Source organism: Dermacentor variabilis, chromosome 6 (genome assembly GCF_050947875.1).
Source record: "Dermacentor variabilis isolate Ectoservices chromosome 6, ASM5094787v1, whole genome shotgun sequence".
Taxonomy (NCBI): Eukaryota; Metazoa; Arthropoda; class Arachnida; order Ixodida; family Ixodidae; genus Dermacentor; species Dermacentor variabilis.
In genome coordinates, this window is record NC_134573.1 from 155,553,538 (window position 1) to 155,568,644 (window position 15,107).

Below are 15,107 nucleotides of genomic sequence, written 5' to 3' on the forward strand. Positions count from 1 at the left end.
AGAAGCCTCATGTATCTCTTTTAAAGCTACACACATTCGCAGTAAAGATATGGCAAAATAAAGACATCGGTATCTTGGACCAAACAACGTCTCACCCTGCATGAACGTGTCGGACACTCCCATGTTCTTTTATGTGTGTATGCGAGTACGTGTCCTTTCTTTTTTTTTTTTGAAATCTCTATCTTTTTCTGTAAGTGCTTTCCATTTTTATCTTTCCCTCTCCCCTCACCTATTCCCCAGTTTAGGGTAGCAAAGTGGATATTTACTTTCCAATTACCCTCCACACCTTTCGCATTTTATTACTGAACGACAAAATGTCCCACGGCATTTTATGGCCCAACACGAGGTCACGTGCTCGAATCGCAGCTGCGGCTACCATTTTCCGATAGAAGCGCAGCGTAAAAAAATTTAAATTAAGCCTGCTTCATTCGTCGTGTGCCTGGCACCCGTTCTAGAACCGACGGTCGTCAATACTTACCTTTTGTCTTCCACGTTCCACGGGATGAATCAAGCAATACTGTCATACACCCTAACAGCAAGGCGATATGTTGGCATGAAATGAACTGGTTGGAATTGAGATCACGTGCATTCACCGACTAAAGACCGGATTACGCGTTCTGAATGTTTTAGTGCTATAAGAAGCTTTTGTTTACTTTCTGTCTCCTGAAGTCACGGTACTTACGTTTAGAGCGAATTACTAATGACGCGTGCCTTGGGAATCGAACGCAGAAAAGAAAAGAAAGAAGAGAAATACACACTTCCCCATGCTTTCCTGATCGTGAGCATAATGAGTTTTTTTTTTTTTTTGTAATGCACCCAATGTAATAATTTCGTCGCTCACTGGTGCGCTGCGGATTGCATAACGTGACGCACCACGATGTTCCCCGTCCGCGTCATTGTTAAATTGTTGTATAGTTATCGCTTCTATCGGTCACGAGACGTGTATTCGAACTGTGTTTAGGCTTCGGAACCATGCATGAGCCACCGCGCATCACCAGTGGTTACGGTTAGTAGGAAGACTATCTCTTTCCTTTTAACTTGAAATGAGAGTGCCTTCTGGACATTTTGTTAGCAATGGTTCCCGTGCAGAAGTAATGTACCCGCCGTGGTAGTCGCTATGGTGTTCTACTGCTCCAGCACGAGGTCGAGGGCTCGATTCCCGTAAGGTGAGGCCGCCTTTCAAAGACGATCATGCACTTGGTTTTAGCTGCAAGATTATAGAACCTTAGGTTGTAAACGTTATGCTGGACTCCTCCACTACGGCTTCCCTCATAAACCGCAGTGCAGTTTCGGGACCCCACAATTAGGCGATGTGATAATTATAGCAGTACTAGTTAAGTTACCTCTTGTTCTATAAATAGGCTGCATTGGGAAAAAAGGAAGCCTAATGCCTTTACTACGCTCCTGCATATAACATTCCAATGATTTCCAACGGGGGTAACTGCATAACCAAGAGTAACAATCTCCCTCCTATTTTCTTGAAGAAAAAAATATTATTTCCATGCTCAGAATCTTCAGCATTTTTTTAACATTCGAAGTGTAGCTCGGTTTAGGACATGAAAGCGTGAGATCCCATGCCTCAGGGATTCTTCTTTCTTCTGGTATCGAAATTGTTCGCCACACCAGCAAGATTGGAAGATTTGCGGCAGAGACAAAGAAAAATTATTAGAATACTCATTTACCAAACTTGGCCTATCGCTAACCTCGCCAAGCATTCTTTGTTTGGGGGCGACTTCACTGGGGACCAGCCACAGGGATGCTTTTCTTGCAGTTTACAATTTTATTAGAGAGACAAAAAGAGTACCTTGCTGATTTTCTACAATAATCAATAGTTTCTATTATTTCATTTCCTTACGTTAGATTATTTTATCAAAATTCTTAACAATATTTTCATTGTAAGTCTAAATTACAGTTCTATCGTCCCACGCTCCACTATTCAAATCTAGTTTCTCTATACTTCTAACCTTACGGAAAACCGCCTGCTTCTTGGCCAATCCCCCATAGTGGGTACGCACCACTTTCTGGGACACAAGACAAGACAAGACACGTATGGCTCACACCACATGGATTAAGCGATCCAGAAAGAGAATGAAGTCATAGTACAGCATCACGGAAGAGAAAGCCAGATGGTGGTTTCTGGAGCGGTGGCCCTGTCCTGTTCTCTGCGGGGAATTCATCAAGTATCGGGCGGTTTAATTTTCTTTAGTTTTGTTTTGTACTTTCCTCTTATTGTGTCGTCAATCTTATTGTGAGTTCCTAATGTTTCTTTCTTCTCCATGCCAGACGTCTTTGCTCTGGACGGCTTCGCTTCCCACCAACGGCATGCCTATAGAGGCTTTCTTGAGCAGTGGCATTCACAGCGTTCCAGTGGCCGTAGTGCCGACCAATGGGGGATTCATCCGCGTGAAGAATCCCAAGGTGATTCAAGAAGAGCTGCGGAAAGCAACCCCGCATTTCCAAAGCATGACCGATGTCCGACAATTTGGGAGAGGGGGCATTCTACGCTGTTCGCCTGACCAGACCTGTGTCTCCGACCTTCTGAAGTGCGAAATGTTCACGAATCACCCGGTGAGGCCTTTTATTCCTGCTCATCTAGGGGCTAGTTCGTGGAGTCGACGCGAGTCTGTGTGCTTCCGAAGTCCTGCAGATGTTCTCCCCGGCAGGTGCCGTCTCCATCTACCGATGTTCACGCGTTTGTGAGAATCAAAGAACCCCCACAGAGTCGGTTATTGTCACCTCTGCAGGCACAAATAGGCCGTCAGAGCTCAAGGCGTGGCCATTAATATACAGGGTGGAAGCAGTTTCTCTCCTCCCAGTGCAATGCGTTCAGTGTTGGCGATATGGCCACAGTAGTAGGGGATGTCGATCAGAGCTTCGGTGCCGCATTTGCGGAAAAGGCCACGATGGAAAAACGTGTTCCTCTCAGAGCGAACGATGCTGTTCGTGTGAAGGTTCCCACCCTGCGGACTGTGCGCAATGCCCTGCGAGAGACCAAGAGCTCGAAATTCTGCAAATTATAGAACGGAAATTGTGTTCGCGTCGTGAAGCGAGTGCACTCTCATTAGAGAAATCATGTGGCTATGCTGAAGCTGCTGCTCGTCACTCCAAAGCAATGGATGCATCTCTTGGTGATGTTGTAGCTGCTGCCGTAGAGAAAGCTATGGCAAAAACCCTTGACAGTTTATTTACGAACCTTTCAGAGACCGTTGGACAGGTTCTCACCTCTCAGTTGTCGCAACTTTTGCGTGTTACTGCGCGTCCAAATGTTGCTTCGGAAATCACAGTCTCTGATGAGAACATAGAGAAACACGTATCGGCAGAGGCCTCGCTTCGCAGTACTGATGCCTCCGAAGCTCCCGCAACTCATGTAGACCATGAGGGCTTTCACAGTCACGAATCTGGTTCAGATACCATAGAGAACATGGATTTGGATGCTAGAACTTGTAAACGTCGTGCTTCTCTAGGCTCCCCGAGAGCTACTACCCTCCACAAACTAAAAGCTAAAAAGAGTGAAAACAAGAGCTTATCAAAGGATGATTTTCTAAAGGATAACATTCTACAGACGGCAGTTAATACTGCCGGAATATCGTCAACATAGGAAGCTTGAGAGTGCTGCAGTGGAACTGTCGTTCCATTTTTTGCAGCAGCCGCTGAGCTCTTATATCTCTGTGAAGATTTTTCTTCTGATTTGATTATTCTGCAAGAAACTTGATTATCCACAGAAAATAGTTATCATTTAAAGAATTATCGCGGTTTTCATCTAGATCGTCCTTCTCGTAGAGGGGGATAAGCATTTTTCATCTCAAGAAAAATTTGTCATAGAGCTAAAATCAGTCACCAGTCATTCTCCACTGAAAGTGAGATTCTAGCATTGGATGTAGCGCTTCCTGGATGCGCCCCATTTTCGATAATCAATGTTTATTTCCTTACAGGAGTCCGCAATACAGGCTCTCTTGATGCCGTGGTTGCAGCATACAGAAAGTATATAATCATAGCTGGTATTATCGTACTATTATAGTACCACGTATTATGGGGTTATCGGTCCGACTCTTGTGGTAAACGATCGTTAGACTGGGTTTCGTCAAATAACCTTAATTGTATAAATTCGAGAATCCCAACTTACGTATCCGGCAAATCGCGTTCGGTGTTAGACCTAACTTTTTCCAGTTCGGGCTGTGTAATTTCCTCCTAGTCTGCTATTACCTCGGCCACAAATAGCGACCATCTTCCAATAACTTTTGAAATAACACGCCCAATTAATTTGGATGAAAAGCATGTCCGCACCTATGTTAACTATAGTAAATTTCAAGTTTCACTACGACCAGCTTTAGAAAAACAGGTTGGCCTAAATGATGAAGTTAAGGCAGTTAATTTGTGTCAGGTGCTAAGTGACAGTTATAAAAAGTGCAAGTTCAGTATGCAGTCAACTAAAGGTGGTACTTATTCACCATGGTGGAATCCGGACTGTGCATGCGAATACAGAAAAAGAAAGGCAGCCTGGAGAAAGTTACTGTATAATCAATGTCCACGTTATCGGAATGCCTATAAGTTTGTTGCAGCTACATTCAGGCAAACAGTTGACAAAGCGAAAGAAAATTATAACACCAAACATTACAGTTACCTATCGCAGTCTAGTAATAAAGAAGCCCTATTTCGGTTTCTTCAGTCTAAAAAGATTGTTTCAGCCCCAATAAATGTAGAGTCAGTTACCTTAACTTCCACTGAATTAGTGCAGTCACTCTGGAGGATATTGCAAAAGGCTTAGAGCGTCAATTCACATCACTTCGCTCCTATCATATACCAGCACCTGAACCAGCTAATGAGTACACAACGGTCACATTAGAAGAATTAATGAGAGAGGTAAAGATGCTGCCAGCTTCAGCCCCAGGTCCTGATGGCATAACTACAGCAATGATAAAATTATTATTCGAATTGTCTCCCCAGGATTTGCTTAATTTTAGAAATTACTCGATTAAAAATGCATGGATTCATCCAGAGTGGAAGGTTGCCAAAATAATTCCACTACTCGAACAGCCAGGCGATGGATACACAATAGACAACATTATACCTATTTCTCTGACCTCAAATCTTGTAAAGTTAATCGAGAGAGTTCTGTATGGTCACATCGATAGGTGGATAGGCGAAAAGCAAATATTAAGTGATTCTCAAATAGGATTCAGGCTCGGCTGCTCAATTTGGTGTGCTCATGTTGACCTGGAGAGTAGAATTCAACTCGCTCACCGCAACAACCAGTACGTGGCCCTAGTGACATTAGACACTGCGAAGGCGTATGACAGTGTCGACCACAGTACTTTGATCAACAGACTCAATAGTGTGAATCTTCCACAGTATATAATTGCATGGATCCAAAATTTTCTAAGCGGACGAACATTTTAATGCTATCAAAACGGTGTTTCTTCTAAAAGTTACAGACAAGGGGCGTTCCTCAAGGTGCAGTACTTTCCCCAGTATTATTCAACATTTTACTAAATGACATCGCGACACATCATGACGTACAGGTATACGTATACGCTGATGATATCGCATTTCTCATGGTGTCGAATGATATACATAGCCTATATAAAACTTTGCAGTCGTATTTGAATCAGATTGAAATTTGGCTAAAAGGAATACAAATGTCGCTAAATGTCAACAAAAGTGCGATCATTGTATTTCCCTTAACTTTTCCTATCCGCATAACACTGTCATATGGCCAGGAGATAATTCGCAGGTACATTCTTTAATATATCTGGGAATGATTTACACCGAAAAGCTTAATTGGCAGACACACATAGAATACATCGCATCTAAAGGAGCACGCGCTGTTGGTTTATTACGAAAAGTCTGCAGCAATCGTTTTGGAATTCGCAGGGAGACCTTGCTGATGATTTATTGTATGTATGTCCGCCCCATTCTAGAGTTTGGATGTGTGTTATTTTCAGGAGGTCCTACGTATAAATTATGTCCTCGGGTTCTTTTAGAACGCGAATCGCTACGTCTGTGTCTCGGCCTTCCAAAATTTGCAGCCAATAATATTTCATATAATGAAACTCACCTGCCTTCTGTTCAAACTCGATTTCGTATACTGACAGTCCAAACATTTCTAAACATCTATGCTTCTCCCCAGAGACGCTCCTACTATATTTTTATTCAAGAACCAACTGCATTCTTTGAGAATCAATGGTCCAGACTGCATTGTCCCCAGGCAGTTTTTGTGCAGAAGCTATTAGAGCCATTAAAAATATCAATCAGTGATGTGGTTTTTCAATATTTACCTACTTCGACAGTAAGTGTTGAATTTGGCGATATATTTCCCAATAACGCTAAGCTCCTAACTATTCGATACCTAAACGGTTTATTTGATGACCATATTGAAAAACTCCAAATAAATGTACTAATACTAATACTGTACTAATAGCCACAGATGCTTCTGTCAGTGAAGAGAAGGCCGGAGTGGACATTTTTTCGACATCATTAAATTGGTCTTTCTCTCTTCGACTACCCGACTTTACGCCAATATTTCAAGCAGAGTTATTCGCGATCATCCTAGCTCTACGGAAGCTTCCAACATCTATTTCTTTAGCCGTAATCTTAACCGACTCCCTATCTGTTTGCTCCGCTTTATCTGTGCCCAATTCAAGTATCCTTCTCCGAGAATTTCATTTATTCATTCCCCAACATTTACGCCTCATCTACCTGGTATGGGAGCCAGGGCACGTGGGGCTCACTTTAAGCGAGGCAGCAGACGCACTAGCAGCGGCATCTCTTAAAGGCCCGGTACTGAGGATCCTAAAACCTTCGGCATACGTCACTTCCGCAAGATTAAAAAAAAATTTCCGTTCAAGAAGAACATGCCAAATTATGTGTATTAGATAACGCCGATTTTGAGCACTTTAGATTTCCTTGGCACAGCGGATGGTGTGCAACAAGAAAATTTGAAGTTTCGTTTACGCGTATGCGTTGCCGAATACCACGGCTTAATTTCTATTCCCATAGGTCTGGTTTGGCACCTTCACCTAAACGTTTTTACTGCAATGAACCCGAAACTGTGGATCATTTCTTTATATAGTGTCGTAGGTTCAACGTGCATAGAAAACGACTTCTAGAAGGTCCCTTCCGCCAACTTGGATTAGCCATTACGCTACTTATCATTCTGTCTCTGGGGCCGTCAGCACTAGGACACTGTTATAGGAACGTATGTGATACCATATATAATTTTCTAATGGAAACAAGGAGACTTCCATGCTTATTTTACTGTTTTATTTTGCATAACAAGAAACCAAAAATACTAACTTCTAACTTTAAGAAACTATAGCATGAAAATTATTATTAACGATTAGAATTAATTTAATATCTCATTTTCAGTAAAAGAAATCCTATTTAGGTATTTATTCTTTTTCGACCCACTGCCGCCCGATTCATGGCCGATCCCCCGTCGTGGGTTGTGCTATAACTACAGGCACCGAACCAAACCAAACCAAACCAAACCAAACGGTTTAACCTAGCTTCATTGATTGTTTCTATAGAGGCCCATGCAATCTTGCATTTTGTCACTTCATCAGATTTCATAATCTTTTATTATTTTGCTGTGACTGGGAAAACATTTTTTGCATTTTGAAACGGAGAAGCACATAAACGTTTATCAAATAACTAGAGATGTGACTTTTTTTCCTGAAGGGTGACGCGTTATCGAAATCCCAGATGTGTCACTGGCCTGGCGCGATATCCAAGTGAGAAGCAGCCTACAACGTTTGGCACCTATGTGAATACCATGAGAAAAATTTCAGTTTATTTTACGAATTACTGAAAGCAAAACTCTTCAAAAACATGCATAATCAACACTGTCCTAGTCCATTCGAACATTCGACGTGCAAGCGCGAAGTTTAATATCAGACCAGTGTGCCCTCTTAGGACTACACAAAGCCGCAGTTTATAAATGTGAAACTAAAGAAAAAGAAAGAGCCTACAGGAGCAAAGTAGCGACATGTCAGCACGTCGTCTGAATTAGAAAAGGCTGTAAATAGATTCTGGCAAAGACAAAGTTTCACAGAAACAAGGGATAACACAGGAACTAAGGAGATGACATCGAGAAACTTGTTGAAGGAATAACACATTCAAAATATAGCCTTTTGGGACACGCGCAAGCACTTTCAAAGATACAAAAGAAACGAATGCGTACGACAATGCTCAAATGACAGTCGCAGCGTAAGAATAGAACGGAGAGTGGGGAGCTCATAGCAGGCGGATCGTTTGGGACTGTTGCTTGCGATACACGTCAGAACGACTCCCGCAACCACTAATTTATTGACGAGGTCTGCGCTCACAATTCCACGCTTTTCCCGAAAGGCATTAATAAATGACGCAAGCTTGCATGCGTTATTTTTTTTTTACTGTTTCTTCGGTCAGCCCTCCGAACAACAATAGCATCCATGGTGAAAGTTTTGTTCACAATCGGGACATGTACCAACATAGTATGCGCAGTTCTTTTATTTTTTTCTCCGTCTTTTTAGTCCTGTTCACTTTTCGCTTACACCCTTATAACGAAACGTATCTTGCGTGGGTTGGTAACAAAGAAGTTATTTTAGCGAATCCGTTTTTATTTTCTTTTTGTTCGCGTTGCTACACGTTCCCGTTATGGCTATGAAGCTCTGACACATTTTTTTTTTTTTTTGCGTGGCATTCGCTAAGTTATTAGATTAGCTTAATAAACGCAACACTTAATGAGAGGAACAGCAGTGTAGGGCACTCAATGCTTGCTATAAACTAATTATTTCAAACGTATCTCACAGTCTACCAATAATTTATTTATTGACCTAAGACATTTGTTTGCTTTCCTAAATATAACGACCCATATATGTTCTTAGTGACAATGCTGTATATATAAAAGGCTGTTCCGTAAAATGCTAAAGAAAGCAACAATAATAAAACTCAACAAAAGAGCTAGGTTTTAAAACAACTTTGAATTAGCAACACTGTTTGCTCTTCCCTGCACCATTTTTTTTCTTTTGACACGCTCTACCGAAGCGCGATTTCCTTGAAAAGTTCTTCTTAGAAGGGACAAAGAAAGAAGACGTCAAGTTTGGGATTTTCTTTTCAATCTAATCCTTTTTTTTTTGCGTTCAGGTATAGAGAACGTGAAGCTACTGGGAGATAAGTGTCCCTGCTTCATATTTCACAATTGTTTTATTTGCCTCCCTACTTAACTTGTCAAGTGTCGAATAGTCGATGGTTATTCCAAGAAAATCTTTAATCCCTGGGATCATTTTTTCATGTTTTGATAACATCATAAATGCTGACACTAACGCTGACGCTTACATTGCAAATAACTTTAATACGATGCTGCGCAAAAAAAAAAAGCGAACTGTCTAACTTGGATTCACTTAACGCCACACCATATCCTTTCACTCAGAATTTAAGATCGTGGATAAAGAAGCAACATACTTCTGGCCTGCTTTCCTAATGAATGAATGAATGAATGAATGAATGAATCAATCAATCAATCAATCAATCAATCCATAAATCAATCAATCGGTCGATCGATCGATCGCTCAAGACATAGCAGGTGAAACGAAAATAAAAAATCCGACGACGTTATGGGAGATTCGTCCGCAGTCAATTTCTGCTCTATATTTATCCCTTTTTTTAAGTAATCTCGATTTCATTTTTCCCGCAGGCGTGCAGGTCACGGACAAGTCCTCTCTCACTTTCTTCTGGCACTGGTTCCTCCCGATCTTCCTATTCTTCTTTGTGCCACACGTTATCGTGTGCACGATCTCTTTCGTGGTCACCTACGGTTCATCCACGGGCGACGCATTTGAGCGGGGATTGCTACCCTTCTGGTATGACGCCTGGACACTACATGGTATCGGGGCACCACAGACTTGGGTCTTCCTCGCCTTGTTCGCAGCTTACAGTGGTCTCTCCCTTCTGGTTCTTCCCGGAAAAATATACTACGGGCCACCAACGTTAACGGGCCACCGACCTGTCTACCGCAACTCTGGTTTCACGTACTACGTGATAAGCATGGCCTTGGCCGCATTCATTCTTCTCGTTCAAGATGCGCGTGCCTGGTCCATTTACAGGAACCTGCCTGGAGTGGCTGTTGCCCTCACGATAATCGGCTACGTCGTTACGTTGCTCATATACATCAAAGGCAAACTGTGGCCGTCTCCGGGGGAGTACGGTTCGACTGGGAGTGTGGTGTTTGACATCTACTGGGGTCTGGAGCTCTACCCGCGCATAGGGGACCGCTTCGACGTGAAGCAGTGGACCAACTGTCGCTTTGGCATGATGATGTGGCAGCTTCTGGTGCTGGTCAGCTGGAAAGCTCAAGTGGAGACGACGGGATGGAATTGGTCGATGGCGACCACAGCTTTGTTGCAGACGATCTACATCGCCAAGTTCTATTGGTGGGAAGACGGATACATGCAGACCATCGACATCATCGTAGACAGAGCAGGTACGCCGAAAACATTTAACATTGCTTGGCGGGTGTTCCTTCTTCCGCGCGATAATCCGGCCGATAACTTACTGAGCGTGCAGTATCATCGAGTAAAAATGATACCTTTCTTTAAATTACCTGTCTTGTTTATAATTTTTACATGAGTTGTTGGCTTGAATGGCAAAAATTTCTCTGTAGACGTGTCATGCTTCCACAGTAATTTGCAGTAAGCTGATCCTCTTCACAACTCTGACACACCTGCAGTGGTGGCGAAGTAGCTTTCGCGTTGCGCTGCTATGCCCGAAGACGCGGCATCAAATCCCAGCCGTGGCAGCCGCGTTTGCAGAATGCAAGAACGCCCGTTAAAGTTCATTGGGTGCACGCTAACGAACCCCAGGTGGTCAAGATTCTTCTAGCAAGATTCATCAATGGTTCTTGCAATTAAAATGCAAGAACGCTGGTGCAAGAACGCCCGTTAACGTGCATGTGGTGCACGCTAACGAACCCCAGGTGGGCAAGATTATTCTAGAGCCCCCTTAGTACGGCCTGCTTCATAATCGTATTGTGGTTTTGCTACGTTAAACCCCAGCATTATTATTATTATTATTATTATTATTATTATTATTATTATTATTATTCACAACCGTCGCTTAAAAGCAAAGTGAACCTCGTTTAGTTAAAAAATGGAGCCGCAATCTTCATAATGTGAACGCTGTATTTTCCTTTAGAGGCATTGTCATTATCACAAAGAAGCTGCCATGAGCGTTAACGATTATGTACCCGGTCATAATATTTACGTCAGCTCCAGACCAGTAGGCACCACACTCTCTTTAACGCAAGTTTCAAAGTTTTCTTATTTATTTTAGTTTACTATCTTTTTTTGTTTACCACCATTTGCGAAGGCAGTTACTTAGAACATCGGCAAGAATTATATTCTAAAAAGCTGAATATTGCACAAAGCTAGATAAATTGCGTACATGGGCGAATAGTACTTATATTGACCTCTAAAATCTATGTTGGTTTAGCTGCACTCGGCTGACTTGATTTTAGTGAGTTTTTATGTAAAGACTAATAGGCAGGCGTTGCTTGCACAGTCTGACATTTAAGCTGGAATAGGTGGTGATGAAGCGCCATCGGACTTCTAAATGCTATGATTACAGATGCCCGAGAAAACTCACTTTTCGCAAAGCATTCGCGATCTCCATAAAGTCCAGGAGCGCAGTCCTAATTTGACGACGTCACAGACACAACATGATGCTTACTTCCAGAACTCGTTTTTCGATCGCATAGAACCGAAGGCCTTCTCCACCGATCTCTAACTTCGAAACGTTTAACTGTCGATTCAGGTGTCTGAGTAACCTGAACTCGCAATTTTTGTTACAAATCTGACAAACGTTAAAAACGAAAGCTTTTGCAGTCAAGCAACTCTTCTTCGCTAACACAAAACAGTGCGCGTACACTTTTAAATGTGAAGCAGCCCTCTCTGTGTCCAGCCACTTATTATTATTTTTTCGCGTGCGAGAATATCTCGCTGTTTTCGTGGGCCCATCCCGGTGATAGTGGAGTCTAAAATTATGCGCGACTGGGGCGACCGGGTATGTACAGTCGCGTGCAATATGACTTGCAACGCCCCTGTTTGTGGTCGAAGGGGCTCCAGGGCGGCGCGGTGGCTCCGACACGTGAAATAGTGGTTTAATAAATACCACTAATCGAAGCTGTGTTTAGGTCTGGAACTTACCCTGTGTCTGCACAGCCGTACAATCTTGGAGCCGCTTCGACCACGGGTACTGTCATATTTCACGTGACTGTACCGCTGGTATAGTCTGAGGCGTCACTAGGAGGGGGGCGGGCGGACTGCCCCGGATGCAGCCCGCCTGGAGGGGGGGGGGGGGAGCGGGGGGCAGCCTGTTGAGCGGCGGCTGTGCTGTGGTCGCCACTCGAGCCTTTGTTTTCTCCGTGGCTGGAAACCGAATGCGATAAACGTGTAGTGCCAGGGGCAGCTGAAATTCTAGAGGAATAGTCGAATTACAGGCCGTAACTTGAGCGTCGCCATTTTAAATCAATTATTCTCACGATCACTTCATAAAATTTGCGTTAAGAAATATGAGAGAGTAGCAAGAGGGTAGAGGGTTGGAAAGCGGGGGGGAATTGTGGGGGGGGGGGGGGTACGCCGAGAAGCCACACCATGTGCCTGGAAGCAGAGTGACGCCACTGGGTTTTAGCTTGCTCACAATCTTATATCTTGCCATGGCAAACATCATATACCAATTATTATAAATATCAACATCTACAACCTATAATCTCTAGATACCCGCTAGCTACACAGCAGTTACATTCTTCATACAACCGTTCTTTACAAGTCATGAATGCATCGCATGACGTATGATATCGACTACGTTTGACTGCGCTAAATTTTTTTTGTCATTACAGGTTACTACATCTGCTGGGGCTGCATCTGCTTTCTGAGCCTGATGTACCCTCTAACGAGTCTGTACATGGTCGAGAACAGCCCCGAGTCCGGCCCTGTCGGGGCGACGCTCACATTCCTGATGGGCGTCGCCATGATAGGCCTCAACTACTGGACGGACTATCAGAGGCAGGTGGTGAGGGCGACGCAGGGAAAGTGCACCATCTGGGGATCTTCGCCGAAACTGATCAAGGCGTCTTACCGGGACGCGACGGGAAAACAGAGGACCAACCTGCTTCTGGCTTCGGGATTCTGGTCGCTGAGCCGCCACATGAACTACGTGTTCGAGATTCTCGCCGCTCTCTGCTGGACCCTGCCGTCCGGAGCGTCAAGCATCGTGCCGTATGTGTACGTGCTCTATCTCTGCGGTTTGCTCCTGCACCGAAGCTACAGGGACGAGGAAAAGTGCTCCAAGAAGTACGGAGAGTACTGGAAGCAGTACTGCAGTTTAGTCAAGTGCCAATTTATACCCTATTTATTTTAAACGCGTGCTAAGAAGAAGAGCAAGGAGAAGTTTCTACGGTTGTGTGCGAATAAAGTGTGACATTTTATAGTCGTTGCGTATGCAGTTGTCGAAACAGAGTACCCGGCATGAAGTGCGGCAACGATTTACGAAGTGTTGATGGCATTGCTTCCCCACGGACGCAGTCACAACTGCCAGTGCTTTTGTTATTATGATTGCGCATTGGTAATATATCATAAGTTTACTTGAATTGCCAAAGTTATGATTTATCAATTACCGATACATCTTGAAGAAATGACGTCTTTGAGAGGCTCAACCGTTAGGACTGGTTGCCAAAAAGTATTGGTTAAGTGGGCACTAAATAGGAGCATTTAATCGAGCTCGACTGGCAGTTTCCTATGTCAGAAACTCTGCACATTAGTTTCACGGAAAAGAACGGGACACTGGCAAAGAACAAGATCACCACAAATAATACGTCTTTATTTCTATCTCAAACTGCAGTACCATTCATTTAGGCGTGAATTCACTGAGCTTGCTTATATTTTTTTTTTCGTATTTTGGTCTTATCTTGCATAATTACCTTGCAAATGCCCTCGTCTTAAGTTTCCGCTTGTTTCAAAATTCAAAGTGAATAGCTTGAAATTTATTTATTTATTTATTTCACATACTGTCAATCCCTCATGGGATTATAACAGGAAGGGCAAGTACATATGGTAGTATTTGCGAACAAGTGTATATATAGATTATATAATCATAAGTGTGTTATTGCAAAGGTTTTAGTTTCACTAAACAAAAGAATGAAGCAGTTCATCACAAATGCAATATTTGGGTACAATATACTATAACAAGGAAGAATCTGAGGAAACAAGAAACCAAACACGAAAAAAGAAAAAGAAACACCTGAAATCACCTGTGATATACAATACCTAATGAACATGACAAACAGTATGCAGTCATGCGTATGATGCATCATACAAAAGGAACACTCATAGATTAAAGTGTTAGGCTATGAAGATCGGTAACAAACCTGACTATGTAAGTCAGAGCTGTAAGGCAAGAAGGTGTTCTTCCACTGAATTAGCAAATGTATCTAATGAGGAGCTGTTACTAATGGATTCACTCAGTTGATTCCATTCTCTTATCGCTAAAGGAAAGAATGAATTCTTAAAGCAATCGGTATGAAAAGAATGCTCATTGAGTGTTTGTGTGTTCTTATGCCGCGTTGGCCGTGTTTCATTTCTGGAGGTGTATCTAGAGGTATCAATCTTAAGCTTGTTGTGTAACAGCTGGTACATAAGTTTAGAACGGGCTAGTACAGCTCGGTTTTGTACTGTTAGGATTCCGGCTTTGTTAAGTAGTTCGGTGGGCGAGTCTGTTAATTTATGTTTATTGTATATGTACCGTAGAGCTTTCCTTTGTACACCTTCTAGTTTTTTAATTAGTTGTTTAGTATGTGGAAACCAGATAACATTTGCGTACTCAAGGACTGACCTGACGAAAGTTTTGTAAGCAAGAAGTTTTGTATCGGGTGGTGCTAGTCGGAGGTGTCTTCCAAGAAAGAAAAGGCGTTTCATTGCAGTTGCTGTAATGAAGGTTTCGCTACCTCCGACTAAAGGTGGCTGCGATAGATGACGTAATGTGTAAATTATGCTGAAATTTCAAGTTTGCCTCATGCCCAGTGTTATGTCTTGGGTTCCCCCCCCCCCTTTTTTTTTTGCATGCCAAGCTTCCGCTTT

At 42.9% G+C, this 15,107-nt stretch overlaps 1 protein-coding gene across 2 annotated transcripts in view; it reads left to right on the forward strand.

The window, feature by feature from the left end:
* Window positions 1-13,995, forward strand: part of LOC142585535 (uncharacterized) — a 32,082-nt gene extending 18,087 nt beyond the window's left edge. For both annotated transcript variants that reach the window (XM_075696349.1, XM_075696350.1), the window contains exons 2-3: window positions 9,674-10,459; window positions 12,872-13,995. In XM_075696349.1, coding sequence (XP_075552464.1) covers window positions 9,674-10,459; window positions 12,872-13,392 — 1,307 coding nt within the window. In that variant the 3' untranslated portion in view covers window positions 13,393-13,995. The remainder of the gene's footprint in view (window positions 1-9,673; window positions 10,460-12,871) is intronic.
* The last annotated feature ends 1,112 nt before the right edge of the window (window positions 13,996-15,107 follow it).